Genomic DNA, 17,299 nt, shown 5'->3' with positions numbered 1-17,299 from the left:
TTTTTTATCTTTTCAGCATTTGGAGGCTACTTAAGTGAAGTAGTAGAAGAAAATACTCCACCAAGAATGGAAAAGGAAGGTTTAGAGATAATGATTGGAAAGAAAAAAGGCATCCAGGGCCATTACAATTCTTGTTACTTAGACTCAACTTTATTCTGGTGAGTTCCTGTTTTCTGCAGTAGGTGTAGATAGTACTGTGTCGGGGAGGTAGGAGACATGTAGGTATGTGTATGTATGTAGATGGTGTTGTGTGTGGGAGGGAGACAGGTAGGGGTGTGTGTGTGTGTGTGTGTGTGTGTGTGTGTGTGTGTGTGTATAGTGCTGTGGGGGGGGGGACAGGTAGGTGTGTGTGTGTGTGTGTGCGTGTAGATAGTGCTGTGGCAGGGAGGGGATAGGTAGGTGTGTGTGTGTGTGTAGATAGTGCTGTGGCAGGGAGGGGATAGATAGGTGTGTGTATGTGTGTGTGTGTGTGTGTGTGTGTGTGTGTGTGTGTGTGTGTATAGATGGTGCTGGGTTGGGGGAGAGGGGAGACAGGTAGGTGTGTGTATGTAAAAGGAGGTGCCAGGTGCCTTTGAGTAGAGAAACTAACAGAGTTAGGGAAAGATCACCAGATTTGGTCCTTGGTAGCTAAAGAATTTCATATCCTAATCCTAGATCCACAGCACTAATATAAAACACTGCAGTGAATAATGAGTAGGAGCAGTGGTCCCTGTGAACAGATACTCTAAGGACATCTGCCTCCAGTGTAGTATGATTGCCTGTATGCCAAGGAACCTGCAGTCAGCTATGGCATTGTGTGCTGCATGTTTTAGTATATAGAGAGGATCATAAAAATTCTTTATATTCAAAATCATTTTCTATGGGATCACTGTTCCCCTCCTTTGTGTAGTTTTTCTTAAAGTGGAGCAAGTTAATATGACAAGGGTCATTAGGCTCTGAAGCTTGAACCAAGAATAGAGAGCCTTAAGAACTGTGCACTGCCAGTTAAACTAAGTGGCTCTGCTAGCTCTCTACCCCAAGAGGCAGGAAGTTAGCATGGATGGTAGAATTTTAAAAGTAGAGAACAGAATAAAGGTGGTGGGTTTTCTGTTGGTGGAATACTTTTGATTAAACAAACAGACCTTATAACATTACTACAATATTCCTTAGATTTCCTGATAAAAATTTATTTTAGTCAAATTTTATTTTCTTTGATCCTAGCAATTTTCTGTTGCTTGTCACTCACAAGTTATTTTAAGGAAACACATATCTTATGTGTTTATGTGGATTTGCCCTGACTAGTGATCTCCAACTTTCTACCCATGTTGTCTCTGTGTGACTGACTTCCAGGCCTCTCTTGGCTTATGCAAACAAGTTTCTTTCATACTATTCCCTGGCATGTTTTTATCCTTCACGTGTGTGGTGTAGTCTTGGTGTTTCTGGTCTGGACCTTCAGGGTCTCTGGGCTAAACGACTGAACACAGCCTGTGCTGTCTGATGGGTTCTTATGCCAGTGGTTCCCTGCACTGTTCTTTTTCCTTTCTGACTCCTTTAAGAATCTTTCTCAAATATTATTGTGTTTATAACATGAGGGAAAATGTTCTTTTTATTTTGCAGCTTATTTGCTTTTAGTTCTGCCCTGGACACTGTGTTACTTAGACCCAAAGAAAAGAATGATGTAGAGTATTATAGTGAGACTCAAGAGCTACTAAGGACAGAGATAGTTAATCCTCTGAGAATGTAAGTAGAAGACATGTGTTTTGTTTTTAGTTGGTGTTCTGTTTGCTGTTTTCTTGTATAGTAATTAATTTATGCTCTGTGCCCATATAGTAAAGAAAGAAAGAACAGAAATTAGTTCTCATGAAATACCAACTTTTTAAAACCTTTACTCTTCTTCTGTTTATTTCTTTCTTAAGTCTGGACAGTGTATAGAACTTAGTGCCTTCTGTAAAATGATGTGAACCATTTAGTATCATGCATTACAAGTTAGTAATAACACTCTGCACTAGAAACCGATGAGGTGTATTAAAGTAATATGGTGTTGTTTGTTTAAAAGATTGTATTTAGGTCTCCCTCTACTCCTCTACTAAGGTGAGTTGTAAATACTACAGAAGATCATGTGGGAAGGAAGACTTTGATACATAGTGCTGATGTGTGATAACATCACAAGACATTTACACGATGAAGAGTTAGATTAGCCAATGATCATGAAACAGATAGGAACATAGAAAACAACTATACAATTTTAAGTCCAGTTATGATCAATTGAAATTTTGTGATATACTTTTCTTAACAATGAAAATAAAAATTAATATATTTAAGAAAGAACAAAATATGGAAATAAAGTTATGTCATATAACTAAGAAAGTAAATTAAAAGAGAACAAATTTCTCTAGATACTTTTTTCTTTAATTTTGTAATCAAATACCTTATCCTTTAATTACGTGCTTTGATTTTCACATTAGTTAATTTGTCTTATAGAAATTTTAAACTTCAAGATTTTCTTTCCCTATGTAAATGACACTAGTACAGGTCAAATCTTAACTACAAGGCATGCTATCACAGCCTGCCTTCTTTTTAGAACACTGTAAGTCTATCGGTAAGTGTTCTTTGCATGCTATTGCCCAACCAGTCCAGAATCATAGTTATCATACTTTGTTACCCAGTCTACAGCAAGAAAGAGTTCCGGATGGCCTATGAAACCAAGATGCATCTTGCCAGTCATGGTGTACACCTGTAATTCCAGCACTTGATAGCTTAAGAGGCTAAGGCAAGATCAGTTGAGCCCAAAGATTTGAGATATATATTTCTTGTGTCTGCAAACTTTGTATCTGTTGTTTGGACAGAGGTTTTGCTTTCTCTATTGGAAGCTTCCCACAGGCAGAAACCCTGTTTTGTTTGTTTTTGTTGTTGTTTTGTTTTTTTAATCTTCTCCCTTTGTATTCCTGGTACCCTACATATATCATTACATAAGTGGTAGGTGTTTAGTGTATGCTGATTGCAAAGAGCTAACAAGTGAGTGAATAGTCACTCTAAAAAGCAGGTACATGGTGTGATTAGCTGGCTCTGACTTGCTCTTTTAAGCTCATAGTCTCCTGTAGTCAAGAGAATGTCGTAATTATGTTGACTGGGTAAGACTGTATAGATTTTTAGTATCATCAATTCCCTTTTCCATGTCTCTTATCCTGCATACTAAAAGGACTTCCTAAAATTTGCACATCTTGTTTTGTAAAATAAATATTTTAATATAATAAGCAAATGCCATTTAAAAATCATTCACCAAGTCTTTTTAAAAAGTTCAGAATTGACCAGGCGGTTGTGGCACATGCCTTTAATCCCAGCACTCGGGAGGCAGAGCCAGGTGAATCTCTGTGAGTTTGAGGCTATGGAGCAAGATCTCTGGTCTACAGAGCAAGATCCAGGACAGGCACCAAATCTACACAGAGAAACCCTGTCTCGAAACAAACAGACAAAAAGTTCAGAATTGTATTGGTACATGGTAGTTATTTTTGAGGTGTTTAATAGGATCTGGGAACAATTCTGGTTCTCAGACTTTGACTTTTCAAAGTTCTGTAAGAAGCCTACAATTATATTCTTAAAAATAAATGCCGTATCTGTTGTTGGCTTAACATGTTATAATTGTATGAGAAGTATTTGATTATTAAGATGTGTCATATAACTCACTGTGCTAGTGTCAATTAATTCATTTTTATCAACGTAGATATGGATATGTGTGTGCCACAAAAATTATGAAACTGAGGAAAATACTTGAAAAAGTTGAGGCTGCATCAGGATTTACCTCTGAAGAAAAAGGTAACCCTTTTAATTTATAATACATACATTGAAAATAACTTGAAAGTATGTTATTTAACAATATGCTAAATTATTTCCTGAAATATACCTGTTTAGTTTAGAGGGTTAATTTTAAGTTAGAATTATTTGAGAGGGCTAGAGATATAGCTCAGTGGTAGAGTGTGCAAGAGGCCTTGGGTTTTATTCCCAGCACTGCAAAAATGAATGAAAAATTTCTTTTCTATGTGATATGCATATTTCTCCTGATTTGGTGATTCTTCTAAAGTGGATGTGCTGGTGAAACAACTCTTTAAGAGGCTGACTGGCTGCCGGGCAGTGGTGGTGCACGACTTGAATCCCCCGCACTCGGGAGGCAGAGCCAGGCAGATCTCTGTGAGTTTGAGGCCATCCTGGTCTACAGAGTGAGATTCAGGACAGACTCCAAAACTATACAGAGAAACCCTGTCTTGAAAAAACAAAAACAGAAACAAACAAAACAGAAAAAAGGCTGGCTGGTTCTATAGCAGATGGCTAAGTAAAGGGCTTTCCTTGTCACCTGCAGTGGTATTTGGAGTTGCTTCTCTTCCTGTGGCGAGTGGTGTCCTGAGCACTCAGTTTCCCACTGTGCTCCTGTTGAAAGGGGCTGTGGAACAGCTGGCCAGCACTTCTGTCTACTCACAACTGAAGAATTTGCTCAGATTCAACTTCTGACTTTTGAGTTTGTTAACAGTATATTATAACTAGCTGTGATATCTATACACGTGGCTATTACTTAAATAGAAGGAAAAATAGAGCATATATCAGGTATTATTTTACTGAAACCCCCCAAAAGACATAAAATTGATTTCATTGTGTGTGGATGAGTATATTCTATTAAACGGGGCAACATGACAACAAAATGAAAAAGTAATGTTTTATTATAACCTTTAAATAAGTTTTCTCTTGTCAGGAAAACTTGAAAAAAACTAAACTTTTAATTGAAATAATACTGAATGAATGAAACTAATTTCTTGTAGAAATGTGTCTGTCATAAAGAGTAGAATGGTTTTTAAACTTTCCCTGTGGTTTACTTAATTTTTTTGTTTGTTTTCTCCTAGATCCTGAAGAATTTCTAAATATCCTGTTTCATGATATTTTAAGGGTTGAACCATTGTTAAAAATCAGGTAAACTCTCAAGCTGTCTGGGAACATTAGGGAAATAGACCTTCTTTCCCACTGCCATGCTCAGTAGGAATGAAGTCTTTACTGATACTTCATCGGTGTTTAAAAAGAATCTTATTCTAACTGAGTTAAAAAAAAACAACAACAAAAATGTGGGAACATTGTTTTTGGCTTCCCATCACTTACAGAGCTAAGTTAGCCTTAAATTAGCTCTTTAGTTCTCAGTTTAGTAACTTAATCTCTTCCTTCTCCCTGTGTTGAAAGAATACCCTAATTTACTGTGATATGGTTCTTAGTGAGATTCTGAATGTCTGAGCTTCCCAGGCATTTGAGTGGTCACAATCTGGTGGACCCTCTCAATTTCAGTCTTGGCTTCTCTGGTGAGCACCTTAGGAGTGTGCTGTCCACTTCCTCAATAGCCAACACTGGTGAGTTCTTTACCTCTGTGTCTAAGCAGCGCAGTTTGAACCCATGTTAAATTGATTTGTGGGAGCAAGGAAAGTACCACAGTTCAAGTTTGGTACTCTTTGACATGGTGAATAAGCATTGGGTGTACATACTTATTAGCAAGTCAGAGTTGGTAATTGTTTTATATATGCCTAGAAAAATCCTAAAATTGTCTACAAAGAATTCACAAAAGAATTTATAATCTAACCATGTAAAAAGTAATCATGGGAAAACCAGCAACATTTTTGTATTCCTTTAAGCATATAGAAAAGAGAATATTTTATGTTTTAGGAAAGAAAAAGAAGAAGCAATCAATTTAAAAAAAATTTTTTTAGGAGGGGGATTTCAAGACAGGGTTTCTCTGTGTAGTTTTAGTTCCTGTCCTGGATCTCGCTCTGTAAACCAGGCTGGCCTCAAACTCACAAAAACTCAGAAAAGAACAGGCCTCCCACAGATATCAAACAAACATGGTGTATCAAGTTGCATATGAAGACTAGGCACCTCCCGCATATTAAGGCTGGACAAGGCAACCCAGTAAGAGGGATTGGGTCCCAAAAGCCAGCAAAGAGTCAGAGACAGCCCCTGCCCCCACTGTGAGGAGTACATATTGAAAGAGTTTCTTCTATAACTTTTTAGCTTTTGTAGTTATCAACAACCAATGTTATTCTAGCCGGGCAGTGGTGGCACACTCCTTTAATCCCAACACTCAGGAGGCAGAGGCAGGCAACTCTCTGTGAGTTCAAGGTCAGGCTGGGCTACAGAGTGAGTTCCAGGAAAGGCACCAAAGCTATAAAGAGAAACCCTGTCTCAAACCAAAAACAAAAAAAAAAAAGAAAAGAAAAAAAGAAAAAAAAAGTTATTCTAGAATAACTGCTGGTTTCTTGGATTTTAATCTGTTCTTATTAGCTTTGAGTTCTCAAGAGTGCTCTAGCTTGTTACCAGATTTTAAGTTTTGTAAATTCAGGACATAGTTTGCTTAGGGAAGCTGAAGATCACTATAGGGTGCTCTCTGAATTATAGAGGTTTTGCTGATATTTTTCTCTAAAACTCTTGAAATCTAGATATACATTTAAACAAGGTGATTCTAAACCCAGACACTGCTAAAAAAAAAAGATAAGTAGTAAACTGAAAGATTAAAAACAATCTTCTTAGTAGAATTAGTTTTAAGGATTACTAGTAAGCTGGGAAGGGAGATGTTGGACACGTGTTTCCCTGTGGTGGGTGTTTGTAGATGGTTTCCCTGTATTTGTCAAGTCAGTGGGTGACCATCTAAAGAGCACCTGGTGACTGAAAGGCTAGAGGACAGTTGTTAGGGTCCCTGGGCTTCACATCGATAGGAAATTATCCTTCCCTACATCTAGGGAATAAGAAAGTTTGCTCTAGGTCTAAGAGTCTGTCATTGAGGCAGTTAAGCATTTGTTCTAGTCTTTAAAAGCAGTCCTCACAACAGTCTGTAACTCCAGTTCCAGGGGACCTGACACCCATGGCAAAGCACCAATGTACATAAAATAAAAATAATTTTTTTTAAAAAGCAGTGGCTACTTTCTAGATTTGGAGGGAGAAATCAAATTGATTATTGTTCATATAGTGTTTCTTGACTGGGATATTATTTTACATTTTTCTTGTGATGGCAAAGAGAACTTTTGAATAATTTATACATAAGGCAGAAGAAATAATTTACGAGGTCTTCTGCATAAGTGCATTTAATTATCTCATCCAAATCATTGCCTTTCACCTGGCATTTGGACAATCCAAGACTGCACATCAGCATTCTGGTATCGTATTCTCAGGTCCTGTCAAATGGCTTCATATACTGAGTCAGGCATTTAATAGATAGCTTATTGCATTTCTTTCTTCATGCTCCTAGATCAGCAGGTCAAAAAGTTCAAGACTGTAACTTCTATCAAATTTTTATGGAAAAAAATGAGAAAGTTGGAGTTCCTACAATTCAGCAGTTACTAGAATGGTCTTTTATCAACAGCAACCTGAAATTTGCCGAGGTTAGTGATTCTAAGTGGGTTTTTATTGTTACTTTATTTTGTTTCTTATCAGTTCTGGGGATTAAATCCAGGACTTTGTACACACTACCCAAGGGTTGCCCCGCTGAACCACACCCAGCTCTCACTTTGCTTTAAGCAAGAATAGTTTGAAGAAACTACATTAAAAAAAAAAACATGATGTTCCAACTTTGTTCTTTTTTAAGAAAGCCCCTTAGCTTAAGTTGGAATGTTTTGGATTTGGGTTCCAAAAGAAAAAAAGCTAATTTTTAACTTTAAAGTAGCCTAATACCAAAGATATACATACATATACATGTTTATGTTTTTAGTTGTCATTTTACCCACACATATTATTTAAACATGTCAAAGGTAATGTTACTTTTCTCCCTTTGTTAAGAGATAAAATGCCGGTAAATTTTTCTGTATAGGTTTGCTACTGAATGTGATAGAAAAGTTTCTTTTACTGTCTGAATGTATAATTTCTGCAGTGCATGCTGTGGTCTGTTTTTATCATGTTCGTCTCTGAGGTGGTATTTTACTTACTTCTTTGCTGATGTATAGGTAGCATCAAGTCTGGAAATTCTGTAGCTTGCTGCTGCTCTGCCTTCATATTGCACGTTCACAAGTGGGCTCTGTTTCATGGGCACAACACTGGTAAAAGCACTGCTGGGTTTGACAGCCATGACTGTTTCAAATTCATAGGGAAACGTTTTTGTTTTTTACAAGTTTCCTCCATGAGTTACAGGGGATAGGACTCAAGGCTATGGACATGCTAGGTAAGCACTACATTTAGCTGAGTACCCAGCTACTTAGGACTTTGATTTCTAAAACTATTTGTCTTTTTTTTTTTTTTTTTTTTTTTTAAGGCACCATCATGCTTGATTATCCAGATGCCTCGGTTTGGAAAAGACTTCAAGCTATTTAAAAAAATTTTTCCTTCTCTGGAATTAAATATAACAGATTTGCTTGAAGACAGTAAGTATGCAGTCCTTTGTTTGTTTAGGTTTTATTTAGAAATAGTTGGCCTGGGCTTTTCATTAGTTATAGTACTTTTGGTAGGTAATTCAGTATCTGAAGAGCTTGGCATATTAAGCCAATAATTTGAGTGCTGAGAATTTATTCTGAAAAAAAGTAGAGGTAAAAATAAATACTTTAAATGCAAAATTACTTATCTGACAATAAATTAGAGACAAGTAAATGTTAATAAGAGTGAAGTGGTTAATTGGATTATATATCCAAACAATACACGTACTACCATTAAAACCCACAGGTTTGAGGACAACACATGTCAAAGCAATGTGTGTGGTAGTTAGTGGAAGGGAAAGCATTGAGAGGCTAGATGAGAGATGCTTGAGATACATGTGTACCTGGGCACACACAGTTACATAAATATTCAGACATGAAACTGTTAGAGAAAGTTCATAATGGCAATGATTGTCACTTACTGTCTTATTTACGATCATATTGCTATCAGTCTTCTTTATACTTTGTTGGTCTCTTTGGACATTTCATGACCAGAGGAACAATTCTAGAATAGGTTAATAAAACAGTTATTTGAAAAAAAAAATGTTCTTAAAAATATTGAATAGAAGAAAATCCAAATGAAAGAGGGTCAGAGAGGGCAGGTCCTTCTCCCCGGCACCTCTACTGCATTCTTGTTTTCAAAGTATAGCTTTTATTTTTAGTGACAGAATATATTTTTAAAAGTCTTCTTCCTTCCCTCTCTGCATACGATAGCTCCCAGGCAGTGCCGCATCTGTGGAGGACTTGCAATGTATGAGTGTAGAGAGTGCTATGATGACCCTGACATCTCAGCAGGGAAGATCAAGCAGTTCTGTAAGACCTGCAGCACTCAGGTAATCCGAACTCACTGGTGGATCCGCCCTGCAGCAATCAGCTACTGATGGTCCAGAACACTGCAGGGTTTGAAAGCCTTTCAGAGTCAAAGTGCACTTTAAACATTCACAATAAATATTATTGCTCATGACTCTTTTGCTGGTGTGTGTGTGTGTGTGTGTGTGTGTGTGTGTATGTGTATATGTGTGTGAAGTACTTGACTGTTTTTAAGAGATGTGATGGTCAGTGAAAGGATTAGAGTCTGCCCCTTGAAACATAGCGTTAGCTAATGTGTGGTATTTTCTTCATGGTCTATTTTAGGTTCACCTCCATCCCAGGAGGTTGAATCATACATATCACCCAGTATCACTTCCCAAAGACTTACCTGACTGGGACTGGAGACATGGCTGCATCCCCTGTCAGAAGATGGAGTTATTTGCTGTTCTCTGCATAGAAACGAGCCACTATGTTGCTTTTGTGAAGTATGGGAAGGATGACTCTGCCTGGCTCTTCTTTGACAGCATGGCTGATAGAGATGGTATTTAAAACTTTTCTTTTGGGGTGAGGTGCTTCCTAGTGAGAGTACTTGTTTGTAGTAATAGGGTATTTTGTGAGAGACTTCTTTGAAGGATATCATAGTGTTCCAGATTTTAATCTTCAAAGAGTATTAGTAATTCTGCTATTCAAACTAAGAAACAATAATATTGTGATGTCTTGGCCCTTAGACAGGTTTTGTTAAAGAGTCCAGTCCATCACCCCAGACTTGGGAAGTGGAGGATTGTGAATTAGAGGCCAGTTTGTGTTACACAGTGAGAACCTGTTTCAGGCTGTCCCACCTTAAAAAAAAAATCTTAAAATTCTACTTCTTTCCTTTTTGTATACAGTATAGTAGGCATTTATTTTTTATTTTTTTTCTGTTTTCTTTTTCTTTTCTTTTTTTTTTTAAATGCCGAATGCCTTTTATTGAAGGAGGGAGGAGGTCTTAAATACAGGCTTACAGCACAATGGGAGAACCCCGGAGGGCAGAAGTTCGCTACCGATGTTTTACAATCTTGCATCTAAGCTGTTAATGTAGTAGGCATTTATTGAGGACATAAATGCTAAGCTCTGTGGGAATACTTGGTCATGGAAATCATGCCTGTTTTTCTGTTGTCTCAGCTAAAGTTGAAGGTGGTGAAGGTTGCATCGTTTGTATTTAACTCAGTCTTCCTGATCTCATGCATTTCATTTCAGGAAGAAACCTTTACCCAGTGAGCTGTTAGTACCCAGGAAGCTTAGTTATTACTTAGTACACACTTGAGTGCCAGGACCTTGAGGGGTTTTGGTCACAGTACCCCTGAATGCCCCATTTTCTCTACAGCTATTCTCCTAAGCCCTAGTCCCCCAGGTCTTCTGGTGTGGCTCTCTAATAACCAGAGGCCCAAACTGTAGACCAGCAGTTCTCCATCTCTCCTCATCTCTCAGATGCCTGAGGGTACAGCCCACCCCTCCTTGCATGTGCTTCACCCAGTGAACATTAGCAGCATGACATTTGGGAAAGCACTTGGGAGAGCAAATGCGATCGTCAGAGCACATGCCTATTCTGATGATCAGTATATAAACAAACCGTGCTAGAGGTATGCAAGTATGTTCTTAAAACTTAGGGAAACAGTAGTGTGCAATTACTAAATTTGCTCAAAATTGGATATTCTTGTGGAAAAGAATGTAAGGCTGCTAGTATCTGGGAGGGATATAAAAGTATGAGGGGCCAAGACTGTGTGTGCCTACGTGGGTAGCAGCCTGCAAATCAGGGCTGCAGCTTTTCCTAAAAATATGTCCTTTTACCAATTTTACTCACTTTTGGCTGCTGAACCCTCTCAGAAGCCAAAAAGAAGAAACTGAAAGTCAAAGGTGTTTTTTTCTCCCCTGATTTTGGGATTCAGTCTTCACTAAATTCTAGGATAGTAAAATTGTTATAGGGGGACAGGGTGCCCAGAGGACTTTGAAGTTTGCTGTCCTAAAGAGAGCTTTTTTCTTCCTAGGTGGTCAGAATGGCTTCAACATTCCACAAGTGACACCCTGCCCGGAAGTGGGAGAGTACTTGAAGATGTCTCTGGAGGACCTGCACTCTTTGGATTCCAGAAGGATTCAAGGCTGTGCACGCAGACTTCTTTGTGATGCGTACATGTGCATGTACCAGAGTCCAACCATGAGCTTGTACAAATAACAGGTCATCTGAAATGGGCAGAGACCGAGCACAAAGCTTAGCGCTGTGTTTTCCTCTAGCTGGCGGTTCTGTCCGGTGCCCATTGCCGGCAATGGGTGTCTTTTGTGATGATGGCCCTTCAGCAAAGGATTCCTGTGTTTCCAAACGAATTGCTTTTGTGTTCTTGAAGTATTTAATAAGAAGCATTTTGCACTCTAGGAAGTATGTTTGTGTTGGTTTTTTAAGAAGTCTAAATGAAGTTATTAATACCTGAAACTTTAAGTTAACTGCATTGATGATATGATATTTTTGGAAGCATACAATTTTAATTGTGACATCTGAAACATCTTTTAGTCCATTGAGGATGTAAATAAATATTTCTTCTTATGGACCAAGGATATGAAATCATTTTTCTTTTGTAGCTATTGATTGCCTTGAGGAAGAAGTAATACGGCTTTATTAAGAGTCTCCCTTTACTCCAGTTATTGAAGGTGTGCTGAGTTTAATTGTTAATTTTTCCTACTTAGTGCTGATTTCCTGCATGTCTGTGTTTTGCTGAGTTTCTGTGTTCCTGCAGCAGTGGTTAGAACATGCTGACATTCCTTTCATGCTGTTATTTTCTATTTGTTCTGGTTTTGAGATAAATGAGTGACTTTGTTATAAAATGTCCATTTTTGATGTCATCTTGGAGGATTAGGGTACATAGCAATTGGAGCATCTCAGTCATGGTAACAACCTTTACCTAACAGGTTTTCTGTAGGAGCTCTTAAGTATTTATAGAACAAGGCACAGTGATTTATGAAGTGACTGGAGTGGTAAGTAGATAATATATTCTTTTTTTTTCTGAGACAGGGTTTCTCTGGATAATATATTCTTATATAGGTACACGGTCCAGAGAAAATAAAGTTGGCTTAGAGACATTACTAACATTTTTCTGAAAAGATGTATTAGATATTTAAAATTCTCATTGCAAATAAATTATTTTATTTTTAATTTAAGTGAACCTCTCTTAATTTAAATAAGACTGTGATTTGATTTGATCAGAGAGCCTTATACTCACTGATGTCACTTTTGTTTGACTTGAAATAATGGCAGTGATATCATTGTGTAACTGGAATGTTAGTGACAGCTTCCTCCTCCTGACTGAAGAAGTAGAACACGGATGTCGTCTTAGGACTGCGTGTAGTGTGTGCATAGACCACGGTGGATGCTCTACACTAGAACTACCAAGTATACAAGCCGGCACTGAGGGGTGTTTGTTGTCTGAGTGTTGTTTTGTGGTATTGCTGTCTCTCTGGAATAATATTTCAACCTTACAGAAAGACAGAGAAGGTGTTGTATGTGTAGCATATGGCTTTATAAAATATTTAATGTCAAAAGAGAGTCTTTATAAATCTTGCTGTTATTTTTAAAGGCACTTTGCTCCTTGGTTTTATTATTCCATTTTGCTAGTGTGTATTAGCTTTATAAATCATAAGGCACAAAAGTTCTTCCATCTTGTAATCTTTGTACTTTTGCAATAGAAAAGAACATAAATTCTGCACAGACTTTTGTATATCTGAGTGCCTAGGCTTGGTGGTGAGGCCATGACTAGATGGCAGTGAAGACCTCCAGCTATGGTCTAACCTTGCCTCCATCACCTTGGGACTGGTAAGAGTGGCCAGCCCAGGGTCTGAGGCTTGCAGACTGACCACCCAGAGTCCAGTCACCCTGTAATAAGTGTGTATTGAATGAGGCTGTTAGTGTGGCTTTGAAAGGTTTAACTGAGGAATGATCATGAATCTGTACATAGGCAAGACTGGTTTAACAGTGAAAGGGGTGAGGGAAAGCATTTTTGTTTGTTTTCATTGTAGAAATGGAGGCAAAAATCCATGGCAAGAGAGACTAGCTGCTTGGCTTTCCGAGCAGAGGACACACAGCTTCTTTGACAGTGGCTCCAAAGTTGGGTGGCATTTTGTGAGTGAGCAGGACCACGTCCACAGGCAATCTGTGGCAGGATTTTCTCAAAGTAGCACCATGTTCTTTAGCAGTAGTGAATGAGCGGGGGCACACAGTGAAGGGCCCGCTTTCAGTGGCTGGGGAGGCCTGAGGATCACAGGCCAGCAGGAGCATTCCTTCATGCTTTCTTGTCCCTCTGGATAGTCCCTCCTTGTTTCTGGTTCCAGCAGAGCCTGGTTTGCTGCGGGGGTGATAGGGCTGCACTAGGTGGTGCAGATGTGTGCCTGTTGATTAATTTAAATCTTAGGTTTTCTGTGCTGTTTTCCCATTGCCTTTTAAAATGTTTTGATTATCCTTTTCCTTATCAAGATGATAGTATAGTAGGATCATCTTACTTACAACATGGTTTATGATCCATAGCTACAAATAGAAAATATAAGAATTCATATTTCTCGGCCGGGTGGTAGTGGTGGCGCATGCCTTTAATCCCAGCAGAGCCAGACAGATCTCTGTGAGTTTGAGGCCAGCCTGGTCTACAGAGCAAGATCCAGGACAGGCACCAAAACTACACAGAGAAACCCTGTCTTGAAAAACAAAACAAAACAAAACAAAAAAATTCATGTTTCTCTACCTTGAAGTAAATCTGTATCTGTGTATGGAGAATCAGGGGCATGGGCAGAGGGGGAGGGAAGGGAACCAGGCACATTTTAATACCTAAGCTAAATGTCTAGCTTCTCACTGCCAGTTTCATAGAGAGTCCAACTCAATTCCCAAAATAATGTTTTCTAAGATGGGGCAAATGCTTTGAAAAACAGAAATAGGTGTTTGTATAGTGCAGCTTTTGGTAGTTGCTATGCATTTTATCCTCAGAGTAACTTAGGGTTTTTTTTTTTTATTATATGTTTGCCAAATGCTTAGGTAAATGGCCAGGCTCATTCTTTTTCCTACACACCCTCTTGAGCACAGAGGAGGACAAAGGATTGACTCTTGTGGAGCTTGTCACCTCTCTGGGTGTCTGAATGTGGCATTTTCATAAATGCAGGAGTGGCAGCCCTCCTGGGTGGATTTTAGCAAGCAGCTATATAATTTTGTATCTGTGCATTATCCTACACTGAGGCAGGAGTACAAAATACAGTGTTTGGCCTTGGTGAACACGCGCCAACAAGTATTTATTGGACATTTATTAGGTGGCTAGGATATGGCATGGGGCCTATGAGGCTTGCTTTCTGCTCTCATACAGCTTACTGCCTAATTTCAACCAGAGCATCTGTTGATGACCTCTTAGCCTAGGTGTGGGTGACAGGCCTGTCTGGGGACCAGTTTTGGAGACAATGTAGTGTAGCAGGGAAGTAAAGGACTGAGGAACAAAAAACCTGGGTCCTTTCTCTACCACTTGCTCTGTAACCAGACGACACCTTGACTTCCTGAGCTGTAGGTTCTTGCTCTGTATGATGACGGGGTTGGACTGTGCAGTTGGATAGGGGAAAACGGGGCAAACTGTCAAGGTTCCAGACCATGCCTAGATCTGATTTCCTGGTGGAGGTAGGAAATTTGAGCTCAGAGGTTCAGCAACAGAACCCAGTGTCCAGTGTGTATGGAATCACAAGGTTGGAAGGCTTCAAAGACCCTTTCTCTTTCTGTGACTATGGGGTCAAACAATGCTATTGTCTGTAGCAGTTATTTTATGTAAGTGTGCAGAAGTGGGTAATGACTGTTTATCTGTGTTTACATGTGAACTTATATAATAAGTGCATTTGGTATGTGTCCCTCAGCCCTCTATTCCTATAGCGATTAACAGTCTTTGGAATATATGTAAGTCTTAGAGGATATTTGATGGTACTTACTTGGATATTTCCTTCCACCCTATTTCTATAGAAATAGAGGCTCTGGGAGCCAAAGAAATAGACAAAACTCTCATGTTGAAGGGAAAAATCACTGAATTTATTTCTCTCTACTGCTTAATAATGTAAACATTTAAATTCATGGGAAGATTTTGCCTGCACGCCCCCCCCCACACACACACTGGATAACAACATGTCATAGCGTGCCCTCTTAGAGTAGGTAGCTCCTGAGGAGACTTGTGGTTGAAAACAAGACTGCCTCCTTGGGTTTGGTGATTCCAGCCCCAGCCCCAATTCTTCATCAGTGAAATAATTGGTTAGTTCCGAATGTAGCCGGGGTGGGTGGAGAAGAGGATGTTAGGTGGAAACTAGGAACAAAAAGGGTTGGAGGAGGCAGTGAGCTGCCCGGCACAGCAGAGGCCAGGGCTGGCCTGACGGCAAGCTTCTGTGGCTCTGGGCATTGGCCCTCTCATCAAAGATGTCAGAGCGTGGCTTCTTGTCAGGGAATTAAGCCCCCATGGGAGCTTTTGTTGGTTGTCTTGTTGGGTGTGGAACTGGCTGGAGGTGGGGGGCGGGGCTATGCTTTGTCTTATTCTGAAGCCTGTAGGGTTTCTGAGTCCAGATGTGGTGAGAGGCTGAGCAGCGGAGCTGGCCAGGAGTAGTGGACAGTGGGGGATGGGGTAAACCCTTGCTGCTGGCCTTAAATGGCAGTGCTGTGCTCCCGAGTGCCACGGGGTCCTGACCTCTGTCCTGGCAGCTGTGGTTCTGTCTCATCACATTTTAGTTCGCATTTTCTTCCTAACAGACTTGAGGGAGAAGGGCTGTTGATGCAGGGATGATCCTTCCAGGCACCACGGGCCTCCGCACAGTTCTCTTGTGCTTTTAAATACTGTTGACTTTCACTAGTTATTTATTCCAAAGGGATTAGACTGGAGACACAACTGTCTTTGGTTTCATATTATGAAATAGCCTTGTGCTGTGGATGTTAACTCTGGAGAGTTGCCTCATACCGGAAGCATTCATTTAATAAAATCCCATTGGCGCTCCCTAGGGGGGTATGGTTATTATCAGGCTGACCCAAAGGAACACGTTTTGTATTCCATTTCCTTTTCTGGTATCATGTTCAACATTTTTTTTTTTTTTGCCTGAAGAACATCCTTTTGTTTATGAAAACATGAGTAACATTGCATAAAACAGTCCCTTACTCTCAGAATGCTCCGATTTAGCCTTAATTTTGTTAAACGTAGAGATGAATGAAGTGCTGCTGTGGAAAGAAATGTACCATGTACTATTTCTGTATCATTAAAATACAGTTTTTATGGTTCTTTCTCCTTGATTTCTTTAGGGGAAGGGTCTTGGGGTTGGGGGAACATGGAAATTGGTTCTTCATCAAGCTGCTAGGCACACATTGTGTCTAGAGAGTGTTTCAGGGTAACATCATTCAGCTCTGCGCCATAGCTTGGCAACTACACACTCTGGTGCTGGATATGGTTCATCGCCACCATCTCTAAGCCTCCAACCACAGGTTACTCCTCCTGAGATGCCATCTCACCTGCAGATATGTGGCCAGAGCTGTTCATTTCAGGGTGTGTGTGCTGGGCCTACGAGCTGCCAAGGACATGGCTACTTCTCTGTAATGCCCAGGGAATGATCGCATGACATCTTAGGGACTGAAATTTTACTCTGGGCTTCTTTTAGGTAACAAAATACATGAAAAACCCTCCTTCCTTGGAGACCAAGCCACTAAGTGCATCCAGGAAGGGATGCTAGACTGATCTGAGTTATATTGCTGTTGTAATACGTCAAGGTTTCTGTTTAGAAAACCCACAGCTGATAACACGATCGTGCTGATAACAGCATGGGCAGCTCTGCAGCTCTACTTTTGCTGAATTCAAAGGTTGGGATACATTTTCATAGATCTCATTCTTGCATTTGGGCATATTGATGTGACAGGGATTGGACTGCCCATCTGTGGATATGAACATCAAGTGAAAACCAGTCTTTGTTGAAGCTGACCTAGCCAGAGGAACTCTGGTCCTATCCTTGACCTCTGGCCAGCCTCCCTGACACAATCTGAAGGATGTGATGCACTGTCAGAATAAGGGTTCTACATCCTGGCTGGA

The 17,299-nt window shown here is 39.7% G+C and overlaps 1 protein-coding gene across 6 annotated transcripts in view; it reads left to right on the top strand.

Moving 5' to 3' along the window:
- The window catches only part of Cyld (CYLD lysine 63 deubiquitinase), a 53,127-nt gene extending 36,627 nt beyond the window's left edge, over positions 1-16,500 (top strand). For all 6 annotated transcript variants that reach the window (XM_076571733.1, XM_076571737.1, XM_076571734.1 and 3 more), the window contains exons 9-17: positions 17-158; positions 1,597-1,719; positions 3,701-3,792; positions 4,869-4,935; positions 7,247-7,379; positions 8,243-8,351; positions 9,114-9,232; positions 9,534-9,750; positions 11,234-16,500. In XM_076571733.1, coding sequence (XP_076427848.1) covers positions 17-158; positions 1,597-1,719; positions 3,701-3,792; positions 4,869-4,935; positions 7,247-7,379; positions 8,243-8,351; positions 9,114-9,232; positions 9,534-9,750; positions 11,234-11,418 — 1,187 coding nt within the window. In that variant the 3' untranslated portion in view covers positions 11,419-16,500. The remainder of the gene's footprint in view (positions 1-16; positions 159-1,596; positions 1,720-3,700; positions 3,793-4,868; positions 4,936-7,246; positions 7,380-8,242; positions 8,352-9,113; positions 9,233-9,533; positions 9,751-11,233) is intronic.
- The last annotated feature ends 799 nt before the right edge of the window (positions 16,501-17,299 follow it).

This window comes from Peromyscus maniculatus, chromosome 5 (assembly GCF_049852395.1).
Source record: "Peromyscus maniculatus bairdii isolate BWxNUB_F1_BW_parent chromosome 5, HU_Pman_BW_mat_3.1, whole genome shotgun sequence".
NCBI lineage: Eukaryota > Metazoa > Chordata > Mammalia > Rodentia > Cricetidae > Peromyscus > Peromyscus maniculatus.
This window is presented reverse-complemented; position numbering and strand designations above follow the sequence as displayed.